This window comes from Buteo buteo, chromosome 16 (genome assembly GCF_964188355.1).
Source record: "Buteo buteo chromosome 16, bButBut1.hap1.1, whole genome shotgun sequence".
NCBI lineage: Eukaryota > Metazoa > Chordata > Aves > Accipitriformes > Accipitridae > Buteo > Buteo buteo.
Genome location: NC_134186.1, coordinates 28720218 through 28745070, shown reverse-complemented (window position 1 = coordinate 28745070; position 24853 = coordinate 28720218). Strand labels below are relative to the sequence as shown.

Genomic DNA, 24853 nt, shown 5'->3' with positions numbered 1-24853 from the left:
CATTGTATACCCTGAACTCCTGTGAGCCAGGACCAAATCGTGAGTCTGAACTGACAACATGGTTAGCGCTCACTGAATAGCCAGCCCCAAATAAAAAGTCAGTTGTCGTTCACACCAAAAACTCCCTCAAGCTACAAAGGAGTGGCAGTATTACTGAACCAGTAGCCGCATATATCAAGATGTGCTGCAGTGCTAAAAGGCAGAGTCACATACCAAAGCCTTACACATTTCTATCCTTTGTTATCCAAACTCTTTTTTAATAAAGACACCAACCATTAAGATGTGGGAAAGTTTACAGATTGATCAGCCTTCTTTGAATGGAAACTCTGTAGCTGCTAAAGCACCCTCATAATATCCCAGTGTGTTGCACAGTGCCTCGCTCAAGCTCTACAGTCACACTTCATAAAAAAATCTTCATAGACTGTCTCCTGGCAGTGTCACTGTACTTCCAGTAATACAAACACTTTAAAAATGCCTCTAAGGCTTTCCCTTCCCTCCAGCTCTCACCCTCCAAAAGAAAGTCTTTTGATTTAAAGGAGAATAGTACTTCGTAAGTACAGACCCGTCACTTGTTAATTCCAAGTTCACCGAGTTGCTTTAAAGTTATTTCTTCCACTTCTGCTTTATATCTTTAGTCTTCTTAAATTTCTTCTGTTGTTTGGGTCCTCTTGCTGTTTCTAATTTTCTCTTCTTCTCACTGGCAAACAGGAACAAAATATCTGTTAAAAATACACTAGATTCCCATCCAGATGAGAAATTTTTGTTGTAAAAGGGGGGCGAGGGTCTACATAGGAATGTGATTGGGAGAAAATACTTCCAATTTCTTGGGTCATTTAAACTGGTGCTAGAGAAAGCATGAACAAGGGTATGACCTAGATTTTCTACTGTCTTCAGACTCCCTAATCCAATCTGAATCCCATAAGATCTTGATTTTTAGTTCATCATTGCTTTTCAAGACTTTAAGTTATGTGTCCTAAAGGAAATTCATATAGGGCATCTGGAATTTAGAGTACCTAGAAAAAAATATTACCTCTGACAGTTTTAAGTATACGATTTTGTTCCTGCACTAGATTCTGACTAGAGCAAACATGACAGAGCTCCGATCTTTATAAGCATTGACAAGACTCACTCATTGCTGTAAGGCTTCTGGAAACTCACAGCTTCCAGCATTCATGAAAAACAACATGAGTATACAAAGGGTGGAATAGAGATCACAGTTCAGCTGTCAGGCACCCCAGGAAGGGGAAATAAGCAAGCAGGCAAGTCTCAACTATAAATCCCCAAGGAAAAGATGAGGAAAGACTCCATGCTGGGCAAGGTAAAAGAAAGAAGATGGATGAAAAGGAAGGAATTGCAGAAACACGGACTTAATATTTTGCAGTCTTAAGCTCACATTTGAAAGAATTCCTCTTCCCTGAATTTGCATTTTCTCCAATGGGACTATCACAGGTTCCCACCCAGTGTTAGCTCCCAAAGCAAATGGGACAGTTATGTGAAATGAGTTCTTTCTTTAAAAGTGACCCAAGGGAGAAATAGTACCAAATTCTGTGCACGGTCAGGATCAAGACTTAACCGAGTCAACAGAAAAAAATTACAACAAGCAACTAAGTTACATGAAGACAGGACTACACTCCAGAGCAACACAGAATTCACAGCAGCAATCTCGCCTTTAGAGGAACCACCGAGTACCCAGTAGAACTCTCAGGTGCTCACACCCCAATTCCTCCAGGAAAACTGAACATTTAACTCTTCAGCTTTGCTCTTTTGAAAAACTTTACAGAAAGGCCAGCAGGAAAGACCAGAGACACCTCTGTGGAGTATTTCAACTTCCTTAACCTTTTCAAACTGACGACGGAAGCGTTCTGTCCTGCTTTGCTCAGCACTTCTTCCCATTCTTCGTCGTCACCCCGGATAATATATCTAAGTGAAAAAGGTAAAGGAAAATCCAAGTAAAATTGCTAGAACAAAGTAACAAACAAAAAAAAAAACAAAAAAAAAAAAACAAAAAAAAAAAAGAAGTGATTATATTGTCAGGCACATACTACTCTACAAACAAAGCCACTGTGTCAGCACCCAACCAAATCAGTATTTGGAAATACATACAAAACTAGACTGGCAAAGGGATACAATAGGTTGTCACGACTCTGTCAGCAGACTCAGTCCAAACTAGGTCAATAGCAACCAACAATTGTCCCCATCCAAAGCTGGTCAGTGTTGAATGAAGTTCTCTCAGGAGCCCCTATTGTAAACATCACAAAACTGTTCTATGAAAGCCTCTCATCAGACAAGCAGACTGCTGAGTAGAGTACATCTGTTATGAAGGCAAAAAATAAGGCCACAAAGGTTATACTTTCCATAGCAGTGGTGTATACTTCTACTTTGCCCACTAGATTTCTTAAAAGATAGACCTTCAATCACTACAGCTTTAAGCCTGACAACCACAATCAGATCTATATTCACTACACAGATTTCTTTATAAAAGCTTGAGGGCTTTTTTCCTTTTTCCCCTCTCTAAAAAAAGAGAAGGATGGTTGTGGGGGTAGAGGAAGAGGATGCAAAAAGCAATGGCTTATAATGAAAAGTTAGCTAAATTAGCAGCTGCTCTTAGACCAGCAGTAAGCCTGAATGGTAGTTTTTCTGCATCAATCTGGGAAAAACTCAAGACCTGCAGCTTTCTTTTGAAAAGAGAAATTAAGACGACAATTGCTATTCAAATAAGCTCATGCTCTGTGCCCCTTGTCTGGGTGTTCAAGTACCCTGGAAATTACATACGAATTTAACTAGGCAAAGCAGTCATGTAGCAAAATTGAGTGGTTACTCTCCATCTCAAGTTCTTAGAGATTTAGAATAACTAGCCTTTGTTCATACAAGGCCGAACAATACTGGACAAAGCCTTTTCAAATCAAACAGCTCTGTCTCTTCTATTAGTTTTCTATAATCTGTACTGAAAAGTGTTCAAAATAGATTTTTGTCTCTCTCTCCTCATGGAGGAGAACAGAAATCTACTTCTGGGTGGAAAAAAAAGGGAACGTGGTCCAAAATGACAAACAGGTATATAATACCATCAACTAAAAAATGGAATTAAAACTTTTTAAAAATTCTGGTTATATTGTTTTCCTAATGTGACTGACTTGCAAGTCACTTCAAATCACATCCGTTTTTGTTCTTCCTTCAAACAAGACAACCAAAGAGTCAAAGAAGCTTTTATTCCATTTCTCAGATTTAATAGAGATTAATCTAGAGCCAAAACAGCCAACTTTTCTGGGATGTCAGTATAGTAAACGGGATTTGTAAGACAAAAAATGGGAGGACGAAAGAGAAGGGAGAGAATCAGTAGCATGTGTAACTCCTGTTGGTCCAGAAAAAGAGACATCTGCTGACACTTCAAGTAAATTGCTGGTTCAGCAACTCAGTATCCTACAAATTGTCCAGCTCTACAGCAGTTAAAAGGCATCCATGCACACTGTAGTTAGTAAAAGAAGCTCTGGTTGGTTGTTCTTTTTCTGTTGCTTTGGGGTTTTTTGTTTGGTTTTATTTTTGTTAAAGAAGAGAATATTAAAATTAGCCAGGTACTATTTTCACTTGAGTTGCATACACAGCTATGCTGGATAGCAGATAAAAGGACCTGGATATCCTGGTTTGAGGAAACTAATGACTATTCCTAGAAGCACCGGAAATTATAAAATGAGAAACAGTCTACAGCCAGGCAGCTTGCTTTATTACTCCATATTATAGAACTGTATAACTTATATATGTATAATGTACATACTGTGCACAGCCAGGATCAAGAATGACACACAGATACATAGTAAGAGTAATGAATAGGCCCCATGAATAATTTACCATTTAAGTGACAAAAAAGAATGGAGGTAAAAGAAGAACACTCTCAAGCTCATGCCAGAGGCACTGGGACAGAACCGAGAATTGAACCAGTGTTCCTGTTTGCAGTACATGTTCTGTTTGCAGTACTGTAACGACGAGCCAGCCCCAACTCTAACAACAATTCAGTTCTACAGTTCCACAGACCGATCTCACTGCTGATCAGCTGTGATCTGCTAACTCGCAACCTTTTGCTTTCCATTCAAAATACCAGCAGAAAAAGGGAAGTCAGTAAGTTCATGCTTGGGAGTATGACACACTTCTCAGGCAATGAATTCATGTACTGAGGTAAACAGGTAAATGGCCTTGAACAGAAGTTGTTACTGAATTTAATTCATACTGGAAAGAATGTTTTGAGTGTGAAACAAAGCACCTGCCAACAGAGCCAATGAAGACCACATTATTGGCTGTCAGGCACACAATACCCAAAGTTTTCATTAGCGTAGCAGCATATGCTTATCTTACCTGGCCACCATTGAAAATACCTGCTGCTAGATCTCATTTATTGATGGTTTGAGATTGTGATACTGCAACAGCAGCCTTATGCACAAGTCTCAGCAAGATGCACCAGTGACCCGACATTCAAACAGACATCAGGGGAAATCTGGATTTGAGACTCATACAGATAAATTCTTACTGTGTAAGGTCCATTTCCTTCAGCTTCCCCACTTCTTGCTTGTGTTTTTCTTGGAATTCCTTTGCAGCTTCTTCCTACGACAGGACAGCACAACAGATGCATTAAGTTCTAAGTGCAACAGTGACCGTGTGATGCAAGGAAAACACCTTTCCCACTGAAAGAGAAGTACATTCCCTAAAACAAATACCAGATGATCCTAAAAAGCTTGTCACTTTTATATAATTGCATTTTTATGTTATTTGTATACATATACTTGTAATATATAACTCCAAGAATATCTTAGTACGTTCTGCGAAAAATCTATATTGCAGATTAACAAAGCATGACTACAAGCATGTAACGTAAAGCTGTCAGGTTTTAGCTGCCATAAGCTGACAGACCTGATTTGGAATTCTTTCCATCCAAGAAAATTTAGATTACAAGGCCTCTACACTCAAGGGAACTCCATGAAGTGTTTACATATGTATCAAGAAGAAAGTTCAGAATTACCAAATCATCATTTAAAGACTTCAGTGTTGGCTCCATTACAATATCCTTTGTTGCCACCATCTGCTCCTCCACAGCTTTTTCCTGGACTGTGTTGAACAACTGTAAATGAAGTAAAGCCAACACATGTAAGAGTTGCGGATGTTTCTTCTAGGTTATTGCATTAAAATAAGTAAGAAATGCTGTCTGTCCCCATGAAACTCTTCCAACCTTGCAAATATTATCATGCAGTTGTTTATCTCTGATGCATGCATTCCATCATACTGAAATAAAAAGCTCAAGACTGCTTCCTGAAGGCAGAATTATATACAGCTTTTATAAAAAGTATAAAACTAAAATCAGTCAGCACTCTGTCACTTGCATAAATGTAGAGAGCTCGTAGTTTACAACACACTTTATTAATACAGCATCCTTTGATTAACATTTGCAGCTAAAAGCTGCATATTTATTTTTTTGTATGTTATTTTCTTCAAGATAATTATAAGGGTGTTATGCTGAGCAGATCACCTCTCCAATGAACAACCTATGCCGGACTGCAGAAGCTTTGCTACTGTATCCCAAACCTTGAGAACTAGAGGCCCCAGGCTCAGCAAGCAATTGCAAACAGTTGGCAAGTATTCTGTCCGTCTCACCATTTTGATAACTCATCGTGTTACTCACTTTATCACAGACGTTAGAGAGAAAAAAAAAGAGATCCAGAACTTTCCAATTATTTCACTGGACTTCAAATCTACCTCTAAATGACATTGGAAAAGTCTTTTTTCCAAGAAAAGTTGAGAGGCCACCAATGCAGTGAACAATCACAAGCAAATGACTCAGGCTCAGCTGGCAACATGGATTATATGCTCAGCATTTTGGTCAGGGCACTTCAACATTTAAAAACATAACAAAAGCACTATTATTTGGGAATATACTACATAAATCAATGCCACAAATACCTGCTTTTTCCACTGGGATTTTCCCATCTTACAAAGAAGTTTACAATTACTGGGGACATGTTAAAGATACACAGTTCTGATTCAGCTTACTATTAGTGCCAGGCTCAGTATTGGAATTACACTTTGGCCCAATGCAACCAAGACAAAGCTTGTTATGATGCTATTACCTGGACCACTTTGCGGATGATTCTGTTGAAGAGCCCCATCAACTGACTGCTGGGCAGTTCTACCTCTTTTTCCAGTTGGTCCAGAGATTTATGCTGTAGGCCAATCCCTAGAAAAAGGGCCTGAGGAAATTACACATATTTCAGTTATACAGGCTTTTAGAGCAAATACAAATACATAATACCCTGTACACTCCTTACACAAGACTTCTCCGGTACAAGCTGAAGCTTTGCTCAGATGCACGGGAACACCCCTAAATTATTCTGTAGATGGCAGATGCCATTCCATTCTTAGTACAGACGAATACCTTTCTTCTGAAGTACAGTTCGAGAGCCAGAAGATTTTGAGGGGTTTTTAAGCCACAGCTCACACCATATTATAAATGCATGGAGTGCTTCACTGAACATACAACAGAATATGATCCCTACATATTTTATTCAAAGCAAATGCTAAAGGTGGAAGAACACTACAAGCAGGAGAAATCGCAAAGAGGACTACAAAAGAAGCAGTTAACTGAAGCAAAGTCTTTTTTAAAGAAGACATGAGACAGGAAACTATTCCAAGCATATATACAAAGAGAGGTGAAGCATGGCTTGTTCTCGCAGTGATACATACCGACTGTGCAGCAGAGAGAGTTATATCACCCATCTGGTTGAGAAAAAACATCCTGGCAATGGTAGGTACCATATCCATGATGAGATGATAATCCACCATGTTGCGAGAGTACATCTCTAATCTCTTCAGGTCATATGGGATGAAAACTGATTCCAATTCAGCACGACTGATGGCTGATGGGTACAATAAAAAGACAACGTAAAGACTGTTCTTCATAGCTATCCAGGATCTCAGTATTTAACATGTTCCTTTTCATATCAGCGAGTAAAGGCCAACTGTGACCCCATAGGTTCACTTCCCAACACACTTCAGAATTCAACACACTAGGTACAACGCTGCTATTCAGACTGGCTTGGTTATTCAAAGCCTTTTCAGACAGACATACATCCGTATGAAAAACAATGCAACTGTCAAAACAGACCAGCGTATCAACTTAAGGATGCCAGAGAGACTGAAAACAGTGAGGGCTGAGAAACACAATTTGCCCAGTCTTTAACTATCTTACACTGGTTTTGCTGTTAAGAGCTTTGTTCCCTTGTAGCAGCAACCAAAACTCTTTCACCGAGACAGATACTAAAAAACCAGGAAGACAGAGATTACCAAGTTCTCTCAAGAGGACTCCCCTCTTTTAGACATATTAGGAAAACAGCAATTTGCTTTTAAGCCAGAAGTGACTATTCAAACTGTCTTGTCTGGACCTTTTTTTTTTTATACTCCCTGTGTGTTTCTCCCAGCAAGTGCTGGACTGAGCCCAATAACATGCAGTTGAACTAAAGCCTCTCTCTTAGAAAGACATCACATTCCAATTTCCAAATTTCTGATGACAATGTTCCTCCTAAGATCCTAAGCAAGCTGCTCTGCCTACTGACCCTTGCCATTCAAGGCTTCCCTTTTAATTCCATACTGGATTTGGCAGCTGTCAGTATCCATCCATGTTTTGTCATGCATTTAGCTATTACAGTCAGGAGAGTTCTAATTTTGGGTTACTTAAATATTTCATCAAAAAAGCAGGGGAAAAAAAAACCAAACACAAAAACTACCAAAACCCCACCACTACCTGTTTTCAGTGGCAGAAAATGTCCTCTTAGCTTTTACTTAGAAATACAAGCATTTTTCTGGATAATAGGAACAAAACACAGTAACTGACCAAAAGCAATTCATGGTACTTCACAAGAGACATCATATAATGCATATATTTGAGAACTCTGATATACATATACATAGACTTCAAACTGCAATCTAACTGAACATTGTGAGCCAGGGTACTCACGTGGTTGTGGCTGCTGTTTGATATTTTTGTTCTGTAGAATATTCAATGCCAACGAGGGAGAGAACGTTCTGAACTGGTAGGAAAGCAGAGAAAGGAACCGCCTCCTAAAATCTATAGGACAAGATGATAAAATAAATGACTCCTGTGGACCTCTAGAATAAATATCCCAAAAGATTCTTCTAGCGTTAGAAAAATCAGTTACCTTTCCAGAAGGCAGTAAGCCAAGGCTCCTGTTCAGAGTCCTCTTCATTCAGCGTCTTCAGCATGATGCACGAATGCTCACCAGTCAGGTCATTCTAATAAATAAGATATATTTCCCATCATCCCCATGAACCTTTTGCACTCTAAGCTCAACTGAAGATGACAAACGTCTTCTAAATCAACAATGCATGTACCAACTGCTACTAGTCACTACTACCTAATGTAAAACCTATGAACTTCTAGAATTTGGTAAATCCCAGTGCTGAGGGATTTTGGCTTCTTGAGGTAACCAGTAGTCACCAGTACTGCAAATTCCAGGTACAGCTCAAGAGCCAGAAAAACAACAGAAAAATGCAGTGACACGGGATGAACATACTGTTCTCCCTAGAAGTACTGTAACTGCTAGTGCTATTTTTTGTAAACACCTAGAAAAACAAGAGCAGTCAGTTCAAGGGCCACTTGCATATTTTACCAATAACCACATTAATAACCCTCAACAGCTGCACCTTTGCTCCAATTTTTTAAGTGCAAACTACTTAGAAGACCACGTTCACAACCCTAAAACTTTACTCGTTTAGTTAACTATAGGCCCAAAGAACAAAATTGGAACACAAAACAAACCCCAAATGTAGCCTCAGAAAACTTTGCTGCCTAAATCACATCTCACAGAAGCTAATGGAAAGATGCCCAGTGATTTCAATAGGGCTGGATTTCATTCAGAAACAGTATGCTACTTACTGGCGTCTGCCTTAGATAAACGGGCACAAATCCAGCACGTTTCCAAAACCTGGGGAAAGGGAAAAGAGAAAATGCACTGAGAATTATGGAGCTGTTGATTCTACAATAATATTTGTGGTTAAATGCAATCTCTATCCACCCTACAAGAACAACCACTGAAAAGTAAGCAAAAGTCTGTAACACATCCCACCAACTAATGAAAATGAATGCTGACAGAAAGTAGTAACAGCAATCAAACTGACTGAGGTTCTAACTTAGAGTGAAAAATGATGACTGTGGTATCAGAAAATGAACAAACTTTCAAAGACTGACAGACATGATACAAGAGTTATTGTATTTGACATGCTTCCAGGGCCTCCTTTAAATACAGGCAGGCAGGTTTTGACTAATAATATCACAGACTCCTAAGGGGTACCCTGGGGACGAGCTGAGGATTTACAGTTTACTTCAGAGACTCTGCTCTTCTTCAGTGAATGATGATTTTTCCCTGGCAACTTCCAGGTTTCAAATAGTTACTTGTGGACCAGGGAGAATCCCAGACTGATCAGTAAAATCCTGCTGACATCCCTTTCCGTCCTCCTGTCCCTTCTTGCATCTTAGTTGTGAACTGATCCTACAATTCATTTTGCCCAGCAAAAGAACTAGTATAAAAACACCTACTGAGACCAAACATATGGCATCCCAGACAAAAGAAAGAAGCCAGGCCCCACCGCAACTGTCACTGGCAACCTACTTCCACAGGCCATGGGATGACTACTCATCAGCTGTGCAGGATGTTGCAAATTTCAGCAGGAAGCCCTATGTGTGTACCCCAGCCTCTCCCTATCCCACTATTCATCCTTTTTTTTATCTATCCCACCACAGCTAACAGTCAAATAACTAAGAAAAGTAGTAGTAGTGCAACACTTTATTCTCCCCTTCTGCCCTGAGAGGGATCGTTCAAATAAAGTAAGACATATGAACCATTTGCTTTATAATTTGCAAAGATTAAGACTATTTCACAATAACCATTCAGTTCTGATGCTCTCCTGCCCAGCTGAACAATTCACCATCACATTTTGGCATAAACTTTGCAGCATGCTTGCCACAGAACAAAACGGGCTACAGTCTCTGTATCAGAAATGCCAAATTGCACATAGCTGTCTAACATTGTCCTGACTAGGTCAGTCACAAATTGGCCTCCATTGCTCTTACTTCTGTTGAGCTCAGTCTCATCTCATGTGCTTGTACAGCACACTAGGTCCTCTGTAAGTGGGGGTAGGCTAGCAAGGAACCAAGGTTTTAGGTGATAAATGATGGATTTGCTTTTAGGCTAGCAACAGGAAGAATTTGGCATTATTCTGAAACTGTCTCCCAAACTATGGATTCACAACCTCTCACACTAGAGCTGAGAAAGTCTCAGAAACCTAGATATTTTACAGAATTTGATAATATTAAAAAAAGTTGCATTTATTATAAAATTGTACGGTTTTATATAAAACTATGTTGTAAGATGGAGCTAAAACTTAAGAAATATTAATAAATTATTTACTGCTACAGTAACTCAGTTCCTCCATGGTAAGAAAAGCAAGAAGCAGCTGCATTTGCTGGTGAAAAGCATTTACATTTATCAGGAAGCTAACAACTAGCTTTGAAGTCAGCAGCAGCTCAAGCTTCTACAGGTCACAGGAAGTAGTATTTAACTTCTCCCTACTTATTACAGGCTGTTCTTACTTCTCTAGCTGGAAAAACAGAGCAAGTAAAGCTAGTAAACTGTTCAGAAGGGTCACAGAGACAACCAAGAAGGGAATGGGTTTGCCCTCAGAAGGAATCCGAGGAAAAACTACCCTGAAAGATACACTTAGGATGGACCCTACCATACATCAGGAAAAGGTCTTACAGGAGAAGTGGGCTTGGAGCTATCCCAGTTTTAGAAACCAAGTGAAACATGCAGAGATAAAGAGAATATCCAAGGGCTAAAATATCTGCATCTATACCTATACACTATATTATTTTTATATATATTATATTATATATATAATGTGATTTATATAGTTATATTTTTTGCACTGGATGTAACTAGCAAATAGAATACTGTCTTACTTGAGTAATCTTGGTGTTAGGCCGTAAGATACCCCTAGATAGTCTAGGTTTTCAGCTTGTCTCTCGCTCAGTTTGAGAAGTAAAGGAGGCAAATCTTTCCGAGGTGTCACAACCTCTTCTAATAAACTAACAGTCTGGAAAAAAAAGTGTAAATGGGTTAGTAGCAATCCTCACAGAAATTTGCAAATTAAATCTCTTATTCTGCATAAAAAATAAATATGACTATTTCCTCCTTACAGAGAGAAGTCATTATCGAGACTTACAGTGAAAAACAAACAGCTTAGCATAACAGAAAATACAAAAAAATGTACTGAGCTCCATACCTCACTGCTTACAGTTGCAATTTCTTTTGGCTTTTGAATTGTTTTTTCTTCCAAACATGGGAATTTACCTTCATAGTACATCTGCAGTAAAGTCAGAGCTCTGCTGCCATAGCCCATCTGTGAAGTAGGAACAATACACTCTAAGCAAAAAGATGTATCTAGTTTTTAAGACAGGGTAACAACATTCTCCCCTTACAAAACCATTAACAATCATCAGTGCAGAGATCACTCAGTCAATGCAAAAATGCATTTTCTTTGCTATGTTGCAGCTCCATGGAGAAGGACACTAGAGAACCTGGATGTCCAAAATCATAGTCAGAGAGCCCAGTTGGTAGTTTAGGACTGTGTAATCATTCTTGGTGCTTAACTCTGGCACTCAGAAAATGCCAAACACCAGTGTGAACATTTGGTAATCACACAATAAATATCACTGGATCTTGACTGTATACTGCTGCTTGGGATGCTGGCATGCTACAATGCTGCCTAGTAATGACAAAAGCACTGGTTTGCTACCCACCCAGAGGAAATCAATGTCCCCCAGTCTGCTGTGGCATCTGACCATTTCTCTGTGTCTGACCTCATTCTGTTACTACCGCTGGCTCAGTCCCCAAGCTTAAAATGCTGAGAACTGGAGCAACTGAAATGTTTGCCCTGTTCTTGAATTCTGCCTGTACAGCCATTCTCACGGTATCACTGTTGACTATTGACAATAACTGGGTTCCAAAATACTTTACCCCCTGATAATCCGGATGAACTGCAATACGAACAACACGCCCACCAGAGAGGCCCCCAAAGTCTGGATCTTGAAACTGCATAAGAGACAAAAGTCAATTTAAAGAAAACAGATGGGTACTCTGGAAATAAGAAATAGTGCTGAAATATATCTTGGGTGTGAGTACACAGCCAAATTATTCACCTGCTCTGAAATGGTCCAGGGAATAAGATCACCAGAAGCTTTCTTCCCCCTAGAAAGGCTGTTCATGATAGACTGGCGAGAGATCTCTCCCTCCATGCACACCTGCCAGAAAAGGTGAAAGACCATTAATGGGGAAAAAGTGTTTTCTCCTACAGTCACTCCACTACAGCAGAATCAAAATTTATACTGAGTTGCTGAGTCCATTATGCAGTATTGACATTTCATGTGATCCATGCTCTGCAACATGATGAGCAAACATATATGTGTCAAAAAAAGGCTCTGCCCCTAAAAGCCCTGTCTCAAAAAGCAGGCCAGCCAGGTACATCTGACACAGTAGGTGTTGCACTATGGTGCAACAGAAGCCTGAAGAGATTAAAGCATAGGAAGTGCTCTATGCATTTTCTGTAGTCCATCAACACCAAACATAAAAGCTTGTCCCACCAATATTTCTCTTTAAATATCATATATTTTTCATGTAAATGGGGCTTTTTCTTTTAAGAAACAGTGGATTTAACTAGCTGCATCAAACACAGATAATTAAGAATCTATGTTATTAAGGGAGGAAGGAAGCATGTAGTCAGATACCCAGCAGTCAAAGGCTGAAGTATCTCTACATCTCTAAGCACATACTTCTGAGGAGTTTGTATTTTTGCAGTCCTACTGCAAATGAAAGGAATGCTAAAAACATGGGATAAGCAGAGTGAACCAGTGAACCAACTTTCCTTGCAGGAAGTTGAAATGGGAGACAAAGTCATCTCTTGAAGCAGTAGTTCAGCTCCTCAGCACAAACACATTGTGGAGACTGGGAGGTCTATGTGAAAGGGTCAGCATCACAATGCACTTATACAGCAATTAGTGTTAACAAAAGAAAGTGTGGGGGGAGGGGGAACCACAGCCTTAATACACACTGTAACACACACAAAAACACAAGCTAAGCTACCGTCCACTACTAGATAGTCCACTGCTGTCATAGTACACTGGTAGTATACTGTCTCACAGCAGCGTATTACTTCATTATTGAACAGTTCACTTCATAGATACATGCTGAGCTCTTACCTGAACAACAGCAAGTACTTCTGGTAATGAATTCTGTGTAGGTGGAACAGGTGGCAAAAGGCAAAAAAGATGATGGGCAGGTGCATCAGATAGCATCTGGAGGTCATTGGGTGAGTTCTGGAGGGTAAAGACATATCAGAAAGAATGAAGAATTACTCCATGAGACGAGCTTCAAAGTCCAGTGTAATGTTAGTAGCTGACTTCTAAACAATCCTCCATTTTCTGAATTTAGGGCTATTAAGAAACTCAGAACTAGTACAATACTGATGGATGAAGAAGCTCACAGGCCAGTTCATGACTGTTATACTACCAGACAGTACCTGTTTTTCTCAACTGAAACCTCTTACTCTCATATGTATGGAACTGAACTTTCTATTTTTATATAGCTACTTATCTCTTAATCTACTAAACCTTAAATAATTCTTTTTTAAGTGTCAGGTTTTTAGTACTTAGGACTTCAGTACTTACGGACTTCACCACTCACATTTACTAGTCACCCATGGTCTTGAAGCCTTCAGATGAATTATTACTCTTTTCAGCAGTGCAATGGTACTACTCTTTTGGTTAACTTGAGGCTACTAGAATACGGTAAAGAGAACTGCAAAAGACGTTCATCACTGATACTATCCTGACAAGCTTGTAGGCTCATCTAGAATTTAGCCTCCAGAATTTCTCAAGACAAAAATATTCCAGATATCTGTAAATCTAGTATATTCAGCCAACACCAAGGCAGAGATCTTCTCAGAGAGAGGAGAATATATATCTGTATGCAACAAGAAGCAACTGAAGCTGTTCAGAAACCTCAGTCAGGCCAGTTCAATTAGACTGTCATAACAAGCACTGCTCCCTCCACAAAACTCCTAGCTGAAATTTTGACAGAAGTAGCACAAGCTTTACCTTGTAGTGTGAAGCCACATAGAGGGCCATCAGTCTCTGCAGAAAAACTTCTGATGCTCTGTGGTAACAAAAAAGTGTGTCTCTATTTACATAGTATCTAAACACAGGGGTTAAGGAAACAACCTCCTTGGAAACAAGGAAAAATCTCCGGATTGGTTTAGGAGTAGTGTTTTCAGTACAGCCTTGGGCTACATGCTGGCTTGTGCTTTTAGACTCTACAGTTCTATCTACAAGAGTGAATGACTTTGGGCAATGTTCATAGCTTTCACACCCTTCATCTGTAAAGCTAACTTTTTATAACTCCACCAAGGACTTCCCTTCATTCAACCCCTCCTTAGGATTGTCTCTGCAGTAAAACTGGAGTTTGCTAATGCCCTGGTAATACACACCACCAGTCTTATACAGCAGTGGTAAGAGCTTAGCTCCAGAAGTGTGGTCTTAATAGACTTTTGGCAAAAGATCATGTGCTGAGGCTATCATGTTAGCTGGAAAATCCACCATTAATCAGCTTGAAAAATCCTCCTTCACCTGAAAGCAATATATTTTCCATCAGAGCACAACATTTGAGTAAGGATACAGGTCACAAGTCTCAGGCAGCGGGCAGCCAGAGATAATTCTGGTGATGCTGAGACAGTCCAAACACAGCAGATCATTTAGCCACTTTTCAACTGGGTCACCAGGAGCATATCTGATTGATTCATGGAGGGAGACTTCATGCAATGTACGAGCTACAAACAGATTGAAAGAACATCTAGTGTTGGAAGTTACAGCTAGCAAAGAATCCAATAGGATCGGTGTCCTTTGAAGGGCTCCCAGGAGATTAGAAAATCATTACTCGCATAGTTTTCATCCCTTAAAAGCCTTTACATCTGAAAATCATGAGGAAAAAACAGGAGAGTTCCTTCATTTTCCCATACCACTACCCTCCTACAGCTGCAAAGTACATGGATACACGCGATATCCACAGGACTTGCCAGTCAGCAGCAGCGGAGACCATGGCTATACACTGCGGTCCAGAACACAATGGAGTACCTGAGGTGAGTTTAGCCGTAGCTGTAGATTTGTTCTCTGCTGTCATGGTGACTTGGGTTTGTGCACTCTGCTGACGGAGCTGCTGAATCAGCTTCAGAGATAGTGATCGACCAGTACCCTCATACCTGAAAAGCAGAAGACAAAAGTCTGAACCAAATAACCAAACAGCAAGCCTGAGCCATGGGGAAGGCCCAGCACAGAACTAGGCAGCCATCCAGAGCTACGTGCCGTTCTGAGGCCTGTGAGGGCCCCAACTGTCTGTGAGAATTGCTGCCTTTTCATGTTCTTGCGCACATAGGACAGGGCAGCCTACTTTCTTACTCACTTTCTTAGTCTCACCATGTTGGAAGGAAGATATCATTCTTCCCACTCTCCTAACAGACTGCATAATACTGTTTATATATTTGCTCCTTGTATCAGAACAGAAGAGGTGCAAGTCAAACACTTAATGAATCCAGAGTGGAACTAAAGGAAAGCAGCAAGTTCAAGTACTGACTCTTGGTTATTTTAAGGAGCAGTTCCATGACAGATCAAGAATTAGCATGACCTGATGTAATAGTGTGTAATAAAAAAAGTACTGTAGATAAGAAATAATTCACTTGCACAACTGCTTTCCCAGGTAGACAGTTGCTGCTCAAGCCTTACCCGTTGATTGTAGAAGCCATGAAAACAAGGTAAGGGCCTAGCAGGTTTTTCACTAGGGGTAGAGGAATGGCAGCAGCTTCATCAATCACAACAAGTTCAGCTTGACCCAGTTTCACAGAATCAGCAGGGTGTATGTACTGCAAGGAATGAGAGGACACCATCATTTTCAACAACAGCTTGTCTGGGAATTAGGGAAATGTTGGAGTTGGCAAAGCTGGAGCCCTGAAAAGCTGTTTGTTGTCCCTGTTCTCCATGACCAGCAAGCCAGAGACAGCCAGGGGAGGGTTCATGTTACCCTAACAAGGACTGGGTCACACATCTTGTTTTGCACGTTTCCACACAAATTTATCCGCAGAGATCGTGAAAATAAAGGAAATCTAATCACTAGAAACATAAGCTCTTCCTTCACTGTTTCTTTCACCTTCCTTTGCTTTTGTTTCAAGAAGAAACCCACAAGCAATAACCAAGGGAGCTCTGTAATCTACAAGTTATTCACAGAAAGAAATAAGGCATTTTGTGAAGCTCACTCACCAGAAGAAAAAGTCTGCCTTAAAGCAAAATCAATCAGGACAGTTACACATCACATAAAATGAACATGCTTAAAATCAAAACAACTACAGCATCAGTAAAGCCAGCAGCTAGGAACAAAAAGTAGAAAGGCAAGAGCACAAAAGAGGCCAGTTACCTGAATGGTCTGTCTGTGCTCCTTGAACACATTCACTCTGACAACAGCCTTGTTAAACTCTGGATTTAAAGACTGAACAATCTCATAGTCCAGATGTTCCTGAGAGAAAACATTGTTAAAGAGTATGAACAAGCCAAGGTCTAAGAAAAATATCATTTAGCATTATCATCAAAACAAGCTCACTAAGAATACACTGTTATTTCAGATTCTAGTTAAAAACTCCTGTAACAAAAGCTTCAGAGGCCTGAGAACTAAGAAATTATTTACTTACGTTAAAAACTACTTCACAAAGAAACTGATTTACCTAATTTAAAAATCGAGGAGGAAACATAACTGGACTACAATTCACTTTTGCAGAACATTACTAAAAAGGCTGGTAGCTAATATATGTCAACAAAAAATCACACATGAGATGCAAAACCCTTCCTAAACAGCAACGCTGTGAAAGTATTGTAAAATAGTCTGCTCTCCTTACCTGATATTGCAGTGCATCAAAGCCTTTAAATATGAACTCAAAGAGAGTGTGAAGGTTATCAGGGCTTGGAGATGTGACAAAGATATTGGAGTAACTGCACAGAAAAATAAAACAAGAGTTTAACTCTTTTTCTAACAAATTTTACATATACATACTAAATAGAATGTTTTCTCTACACGAGGGGTTGATTTTACCTAATAACCAAAACACAGCAGATTCCTTTAGACACTCAACTCGGTTTATGTGTGATTAGTTTGATTTTTAAAGACTGAGGTTTTCTTATTACTATAAAATAGAAAATCTTGAGTATCAGTGTATGCAGCAATCAAAAGGTTTAAGAATGAATGAAGGGATGTAGGACTGGAAATTACAAATATATTCAGATCCTATCGTTTTTTTGTTTTGGTTTGGTTTTTTTTGTTTGTTTTGTTTCTGTTTTTTAAACTCATGGATGCAAATAAAGCTTGGGAGATTGTGGGGATTCACTCACCCAAAAGCTACTGCCCCAGCAATAGCCAATCCCAAAGCAGCAGATTTACCACGTCCCCTGGCTGCTGTTAATGCCACAGTGCTCCGTAGAGTCTTCTCAGATATGGCTTCAATAAATTTTAGAACTGCTTTTGCCTGAGATCAGAAAAGAAAAAAAAAAACAAAAAACAAAAAAACAAAAATCAGCTGTGTTTAAATTGTTTTCAGCATTACCTACACTTACCACTAGTACACGTCTTCTTTCCTGGAACAGGAAGAAGGAAAAGAAAGGCAAGATGGGAGAGCTGAACATTAAAAACCAGACAAATAATGTGCAAGAACTGGTAATCTTGACCCATTGAGTTCTTGAAATTATTCAGGTCCACTGACCACAGAGTATATTCAGCAAGATGGGAAGAGGCACACTGCTCTCGGAGGAAAACGAACGTATCTGGGCAGTGAGAAGACCTACTATAAAAGGGCTTAAGCAGTGCACAGCTCCAGGAGCCACCAGGCTGAACTGCAACTTGTCAGTGGATACTCTGAAGCAGGAAACACAATTGCAATGGGGCCTTCATTTGCACTAGTCAGCAATTCTCAAACTGGAGTGAAAAAAGCATAAGGGAGGCAGGAATAGAGGCATATTAAAACATGATATGGGTTTTCAACTTTTATTCAGAACTAAACTGAACAGAAACTTCAGGTTAAGTTTCCTGCTTATTTCAAAACCTGAGAGCTCATCATCTTTTTAAATGTGGACTTCTCCAGATCAGCTTCGTGTCTCCATTCTAGTCCTTCCACTTATTCTCAACTTCATGAAGAAAAATCGCTGATACTGTCGTTGAGCTACCCTGTCCAATCAATTTTTCAAGGAAATTCTCTAAGACCACACCCATCACTGTTCACACTCGGATTTGATTACATGCAAGATGAGACACAAACATCAGTACCTAAGGTGACCCATCAAGCACAGAGTATCTCAAATTTAAACACCACACTAACCTGATCCAGGGTTTTACAGCCATCCACCAAAACTCCTACAGGCTGCGTATCCTGCAAGCTCTCCTTCAGTTCTTTTAGCTCCAAGTCCTGCGGCCGGAGGCTATCTTCCTACAAGCACAGGATTTACCGTAACAGGATTAGTAAAGCACGCTTCAGCACAACTATACCTTTGTGATGTCTTCTGATATCTTTTATCAGGCAGAGAAAGATATCTGAAAGGAAATGTTACCACAAGTTGAATACACTCCTTAAAACCAGAAAAATTCAAATGGAGACAGGTATTTAACACTTCAATTTTAATGCATCTTCAGGAGAATGGTTACACAAGAGGTGGGTAACCTGGCTTCCCCAAGCTTGGAGGAAAAAAGGAAAAGATTTTTCAGTACATGGTAACTGGAAAATGGCATTACTAGGAAGAAGAGACCACGGACAAATTTTCTGAAGAATTTAATTAATTTTTCAGTCTTCAGGCTGTACAAAATTTTATGATCTTTGTTATACCTGTCATATAAAGTGTACATGTTGTCATGAAGGGGGAAAAACTACTGCAGCAGCAATAGATCAGTTTTCAAACCAATTTTCAAAGCCAAACAATAAACTTGGAGACAAAAGCAATGGGAATGAATTCTGATTTTCCTTATTGTCACCTAAAATTCCAAAGGCATCAGCCTGTCCATCCAACAGATAAGTATCTGTGCTGCTGTCAATATTGTTCGAATGCTAAGGAGGGATTGTTTTGTTTTTTAAAATCAGTGCTCTGTTAAAATGTTTTTACCATCTCTGACATAACCTATGTGAATATTCCTTAGGCCACACAAAACAGTTCAAAAGGTTAAAGATTTCTATTTAAAACTGGTTCCATTTTACTTTAGTCTACAAGTGAAAGTAATAAAAGGATACATTTCTAACAGTGCAAGCTATACATCTGGCTTATATTCAGTGAATGTCTCCCAAGATGTGGTATGTGTAACTCAGAAATTGAAACAACTACCACTGATTCTAGGTTTCAGGCATCTCCTGAGCTTGTAAATATAGTTATTTCCAAAGTGTCTTCCCACCCTCCAACAGTCAAAAGGTCATTTTGTTTCATCCCAACTGTCCATCAGCCTGAAACCTCCCTATGCACTTCTGAAACAACAACCACAGCAATTAAGCTCCACCTCACTAGGCTAAACAGCAATACAGCAAAATCAATAAATACAAGAAAGCACACAAAAAAAACCTGACAGAAAAAAACCCAAGGAGGAAAGAAAACACAGCTTCCCATGCTTCACCCATACCAGGTATAATTTTTGCAGAACATTCTAATTCCTCTCTGCAAGACCATTATTTGAGATAAATCAGGGTGAAAGGAAAGCTTCCTCTTTTTTAAATCCTTAACACACTGTGGTCAACTCAAACCACTTTCTCTCAAGGAAAAATGGCTGACATTGCTTACTGACCTGTGACTGCGGTGGAACAGGTGTGATGTTTGCAACGTGACTGGAGATGGGCAAGATATTCAGCTGATCATCAATCACGATGCAATTCTTGCATGAGGCCAGAGACAGAATGAACCTGAGCAGTCAAGCAAAGGCAACTCAGTAAAAACACTAGCAACACAATTGCATTTTGGTAGTTAATTTAAACTCTTTTCTAAACCCAGACATAGTATTTACAGCTACAGCTACTTACAGCTGAGCTGTGACAAGTTCACACAACTGGCAGTATGCCTCTTACCACAAAATCAGGGTCATCTACGCAAACCAGGTATCGACTTACCAGGATGTCTCCAAAGAAGAAAGCTAACTAAAGATGATCTACCAAGACAGCATTTAAGCAGGAGATAGCTGCATAAAAGTGTAAGATGTGAATCCACAGCAACTGTCATAAGTGCTGACCCCTGAAGACTGCAGTCAGTGCTGGCTTATTAATCCTTCTAACTTCTGACATCACATAACCACCTGCATGCTAAAGAACGATTCCTGCAGTTTTCCTATGGCTAGAGCTAGGGCTCGCTCACTCAGTAAGAGTTATTATTCTATACAACAAAAGTAGAGAAAACACCTTTACAAGGCACTTCTAAAACCACAGAGAATACTCCACACTAAGCGGTTTTATGTTTTACAGTAGTGCAGTAAGTATCTGAACTTTGGTGCATCTGGAGCATACGTTTCTATGGAGCGTTTCAAGAAAGGGACTCACAACAGTCCAAATTTGGGCCTATTTGCATATATCCCTTGTAACATATGCCAAAATTTTATATACGATTCCTCCGACAACAAACTGCATTCGCTTCCAGAACAGTATGTGAAAAATTCACTAAAGCAGCCAAGAAGCCCTATTCCAATGCAAACCTATAGGATGCTCTCCTAATACGAATACACAATGTTGTTCCAGATGCTTTTTTTGGTCATACAGCCTAGATCCTTTACACTCTCAATAACTTACCTCTCGTTAAAACGTCCTACCACGTCTTGGTGTGCCTCTGTTCTATATCGAGAGTGTACATCCTGAAACAAAAACAAAACATCAGTCTGGAGAAGAAACAGCAGTAACAGTGATATTTACGAGATAGTTACTCATGGGACAATCCGGCTTCTTTTCCACTCTTGTGGATTAGTCTCCCTTTCCATCAACACCGTATCCCAGACAGGATTCTGATTTTCTGTTTGTTGTGAAACATGCACATTTTCCAAATACTTATTAAAAATGTACTTTTCCCACCAATACTTTTCACAGTGGTCTTACTTATTCTCGCCTGCCTTAAAGGTCAACTCTGCTAGGTACAGAACATTTCAAACACCTCAGGGATGCTAAGAAAAAATAGTCTATCACTTTAATTCAGCTACTGGCATTACTACTAATGGAAACCGTTCCTGCTTTAGGTGTAAGTGTACCAAGTGTGAATAGTTCATATCTAGAAATATATAGCAGCTGTGAAGCTGATCTCACCTAGCAACAGGTAACAAAACACTCAAAAGGCCTATTTTTTACTTAACTTTCTGTTACATGGGCCCATCGCATAAATATTTTCCAAAACTATTGTGAAACAAAAGAACACAGTTACATTTTGTGAATAACAGGTGTTTCTTCCTTGTAACCTAACAGCATTTCAGGACACGATGGTTGGCAGAACTGCCTAAGCATAAGACATTCAAACACAGATGAATGAAGGAGCAGGAAAGATGATGGAAGGAAGACCACAGACCACATAAAAAAGGCAAAAAATAACCACTTAGCATCACCACAATGCACCCACTTACATAAAACAGATAAGTTACATTGAACATACCATGGTCATTGTATAAAGCTGCTTCAGTGAGTTCATAGTTCTCAGGAGGATCACCACAATTCCACCCCCTTCTACTGTTTCAACAGTTCTAGCTAGCAGGTTTGGAGTCAAGGCTTCAAAATCCTAGGAAATAAATAAAACTTCAAAGTTGCCTAGAGTTCACCAGCACAACTAGCACCTACTAATAGGAGCAGGAAATCTAAAAGCTTTATTTCTCAAAGCTCAATTCACGCTTAACTTTTACATTAACCAACATCCCATTAAAATTCTACCAGCAAAGCTCTCTCATCCTCCCAAAACTTTTAAGATATGCAAGGCCATCATAATTGAAATAACAGAAGCAACAAATACTATTCCTGCGGCATTTAAACTGAAAGCAATTGATAGTAGTGCAATGTCCTTTTTAAGTCAAAAGTTTAACTCCTTACCTGAAGTACACACATGCCAAAAGTGTTACCAAGAATCTTGTGAGTTTCATTGTAATAGCAGTAGCGAATGTTTGTGGCTGCTATAAATAACTCAAAAGGATCATCGTCCTTTACGTTTAAAGTTCCACTTTTAATCTTCTTCTGTAGTTGTCTCATCCTCTTCTTCTGGTGGCTGAGAAAAAAATTATACAGAAGTTTGCTTGGAAAAAGGTTCGAGGAAAGTGCATTCAGGCCTACATTCAAGTTTAATTGGAAGTCAGAGCGCAGCCTCCAAGGAAAAAAAAACTGAATCACACTTGCTGCTTTCACGGTATGTTCCCATGTGCCCTCACCCCAAAGTAGTGGATATCACACAGAACCAGCTGGTTTTGCAAGAAACTGCTTGGTTGGCATCATGCGGTCTCAGGTAATGCTTCCTTCCTGAGTTTGTGTGCAGACTGCAAGTACGCACACAAATCTGAGAATTAACATTTTAAACACTTTTCCAAATTAAGGCATTCTAATACTTAATCTGCATTCAGTCCTAAACATTACTGAGGCTAAAAAGCTGAATAATTAACATTTTGGCCTTTTGAGGTTAAAAAGGTGAGGGAGAGATTGGTCTCGGACAACAGAGTTAGCATTAGAGCTACAGAAAGAAACCAGAAGTACCTAGTGCTGATGTCAACTGTATTACAGAAGCCAAAATTTAGTTCTGGAAAACCAAACTTCCTATAGCTCCTCCAAGAACGAATCTTGTTTCTTCTTACAAGTGAACCACGCAATCTATGCTCAGCAGATCAGTCGTGGAGCTTTTGATTCACACAGAGCAGCGACCGCAGCATGAGACACGAGGTATCTTACCTGCTAAAGCCCAGCTCCTTTTTGTAACACCATAGGACAGAGGGTCTGGCCTTTACAGTTGCTTTAGACAACATGTGATGAAGTATAACCACCTGCCAAAACACAGAAACATTCATGAACAACTGTACTCACAAGCTAAAATCAAAGAACAAAATATTGTTCTATACTTGATTTTACAGCTATGTTTTCTACCAAGCAACCCTGTGCAAAACAGAAGGATCCCTCGACATGTCATGAAGGTTACATTCTTTTTTACACAGACCTGTGTGTCTGTGCCTTCTCCAGGGCTGCATAACATTGAAAACACTCAATTATACCTGACACTGAAAATACTCAATTATTTCCCTTACACTCTTCTTTGGCAGAACTGCTAACAACTGCACAATGAGAAGGCGATTATTCCAGGCTAAATACAGTTCTCGCTATTTGTCTCTATACTACGTTTCGTAGAAGGTATTTCACGTTTCTTCTACAATTTAACAAGATATCATTTTGAATTTTAATCCCCAGTAGGTTTGGCAACCCACCTCACTATGTAGCCTGAGCATTCAGTAAGTACACTTGCTGCTTTGGAATCCAACTCACCAGTGAAAATACTGAACGCAACCAGACTCGGGGTATGCCCCATCAGAACTCACCCGTCCACTTCAGCAGTAAATTAATGACAACTTCCTTGTACTGCCAGCTAATCAACTCATTATTTTCCAAGGTTTTTTTTTTATAACTAGTTTATTTTACTTCCCCAGGAACTGGAGCTAACTGAATTGACTTATCCTAAAATATTACGGTTTTGCTGTGCTGTTCTTCCCCTTTCCGCTCGAAAAACACAAGTCTAGGATCTCTGTAGAAAAACGAGTTTAGTGGTTAATTTCTTCTGTACAACGTTACCAAGTAGGTCCAGTCCAAGTTCTGGTGTGGTGACATCTGCAAGATGACTCAGTACGTAAAACACAGCTCGAGCACAAAACCGTAATATTTTACCTCAGAACCGAGGCAGGAAAGAACGCCTGCCAGCCCGAAAATTATCTTTGGCCCCAGTTTAAAAAAAAAAAAAAAAGATAAATAATTCCGATTTGCCTGTGCTCGCTTTCTTTTAACGTTCGTGAGCTTCTCCAGGAGGAGATGCCGAAGGACGAAGTCTCCCAAACCATTTCTCACAGCCTTTGGCGTTCCCGCACCGCGGTGGGTGAGTTACCTCAGGCACGCCGAGACACGCCATTGCTCTGCCTCGTTCGCTGCCGGTTTCAACGCTTGCTTTACAGAAGAAAAAACCCGGTACCGGCGGGTTACAGATCGACCGTTCTTCAAGGGCTGGGTTCAAAATCACCACACACGCACAGCCCCGGGAGGGTTACCTGGTCCTTGCCGCGGTCACCGACCACCACGAAGAGGGCCCGCTGCCGCTCCGCCACCCCGTTCTCGATCAGTACCCGAATACGGTTATCGACCTTCCGCCGCTGCATGGCTGCGGGGCGTTCGGACCTTCCCCGCCGCCCGAATCGAGTCCCGAGGGCCGCCCGAGTCCGGGACCCGAGACCCGCCCGCCCTGACGAGAGCCGTGTCTCCCCTCAGGCGGCGGCGGTACCGGCGGCTCGCGCCACACCACGTGGGAGCGGCGGGGCGCGCGCGCCGCGCACCGCGGCAGGACCCCGAGGCTGCCCCCGCCGTTCGCCTGCGCAGCATCCATACATATATGTATTTTTATTTTTTTAAAGCACAAGAATTTAAGCTGGTTTTCCACATGGGAAAGCCGCAGTGGAGATGAGGAAACAGAGCCTTGGCGGCGCATTTATTAAGG

The 24853-nt window shown here is 40.3% G+C and overlaps 1 protein-coding gene across 1 annotated transcript; it reads right to left on the bottom strand.

Moving 5' to 3' along the window:
- Window positions 1-192: 192 nt before the first annotated feature.
- Window positions 193-24646, bottom strand: NAT10 (N-acetyltransferase 10). The gene is made up of 28 exons (XM_075048315.1): window positions 24411-24646; window positions 23056-23147; window positions 22213-22384; window positions 21785-21907; window positions 20941-21002; window positions 19953-20067; window positions 18511-18618; window positions 17531-17664; window positions 17041-17134; window positions 16566-16664; window positions 15881-16017; window positions 15236-15360; window positions 14781-14931; window positions 14204-14300; window positions 13307-13423; window positions 12251-12352; window positions 12069-12143; window positions 11335-11451; window positions 11012-11145; window positions 8930-8978; window positions 8193-8286; window positions 7991-8101; window positions 6721-6893; window positions 6108-6227; window positions 5006-5104; window positions 4517-4590; window positions 1837-1920; window positions 193-697 (listed from the first exon to the last, which is right to left on the bottom strand). The coding sequence occupies exons 1-28, from the start codon at window positions 24516-24518 to the stop codon at window positions 604-606; spliced, it is 3060 nt and encodes a 1019-aa protein (XP_074904416.1). The 5' UTR covers window positions 24519-24646; the 3' UTR covers window positions 193-603.
- Window positions 24647-24853: the final 207 nt, after the last annotated feature.

Coding starts and splice junctions, on each gene's coding strand:
- NAT10 (XM_075048315.1), bottom strand. CDS start 24,518: ATGCAGCGGCGGAAGGTCGATAACCGTATTCGGGTACTGATCGAGAAC. Junction 21,003..21,784: donor AGCTTTATACAATGACCATG/GTATGTTCAATG, acceptor TTTTTGTTTCAG/GATGTACACTCTCGATATAG. Junction 14,301..14,780: donor CTGCCTGAGACTTGTGACCT/GTATCCTTACTC, acceptor CCCTGTGTTTAG/ATACTATGTAAATAGAGACA.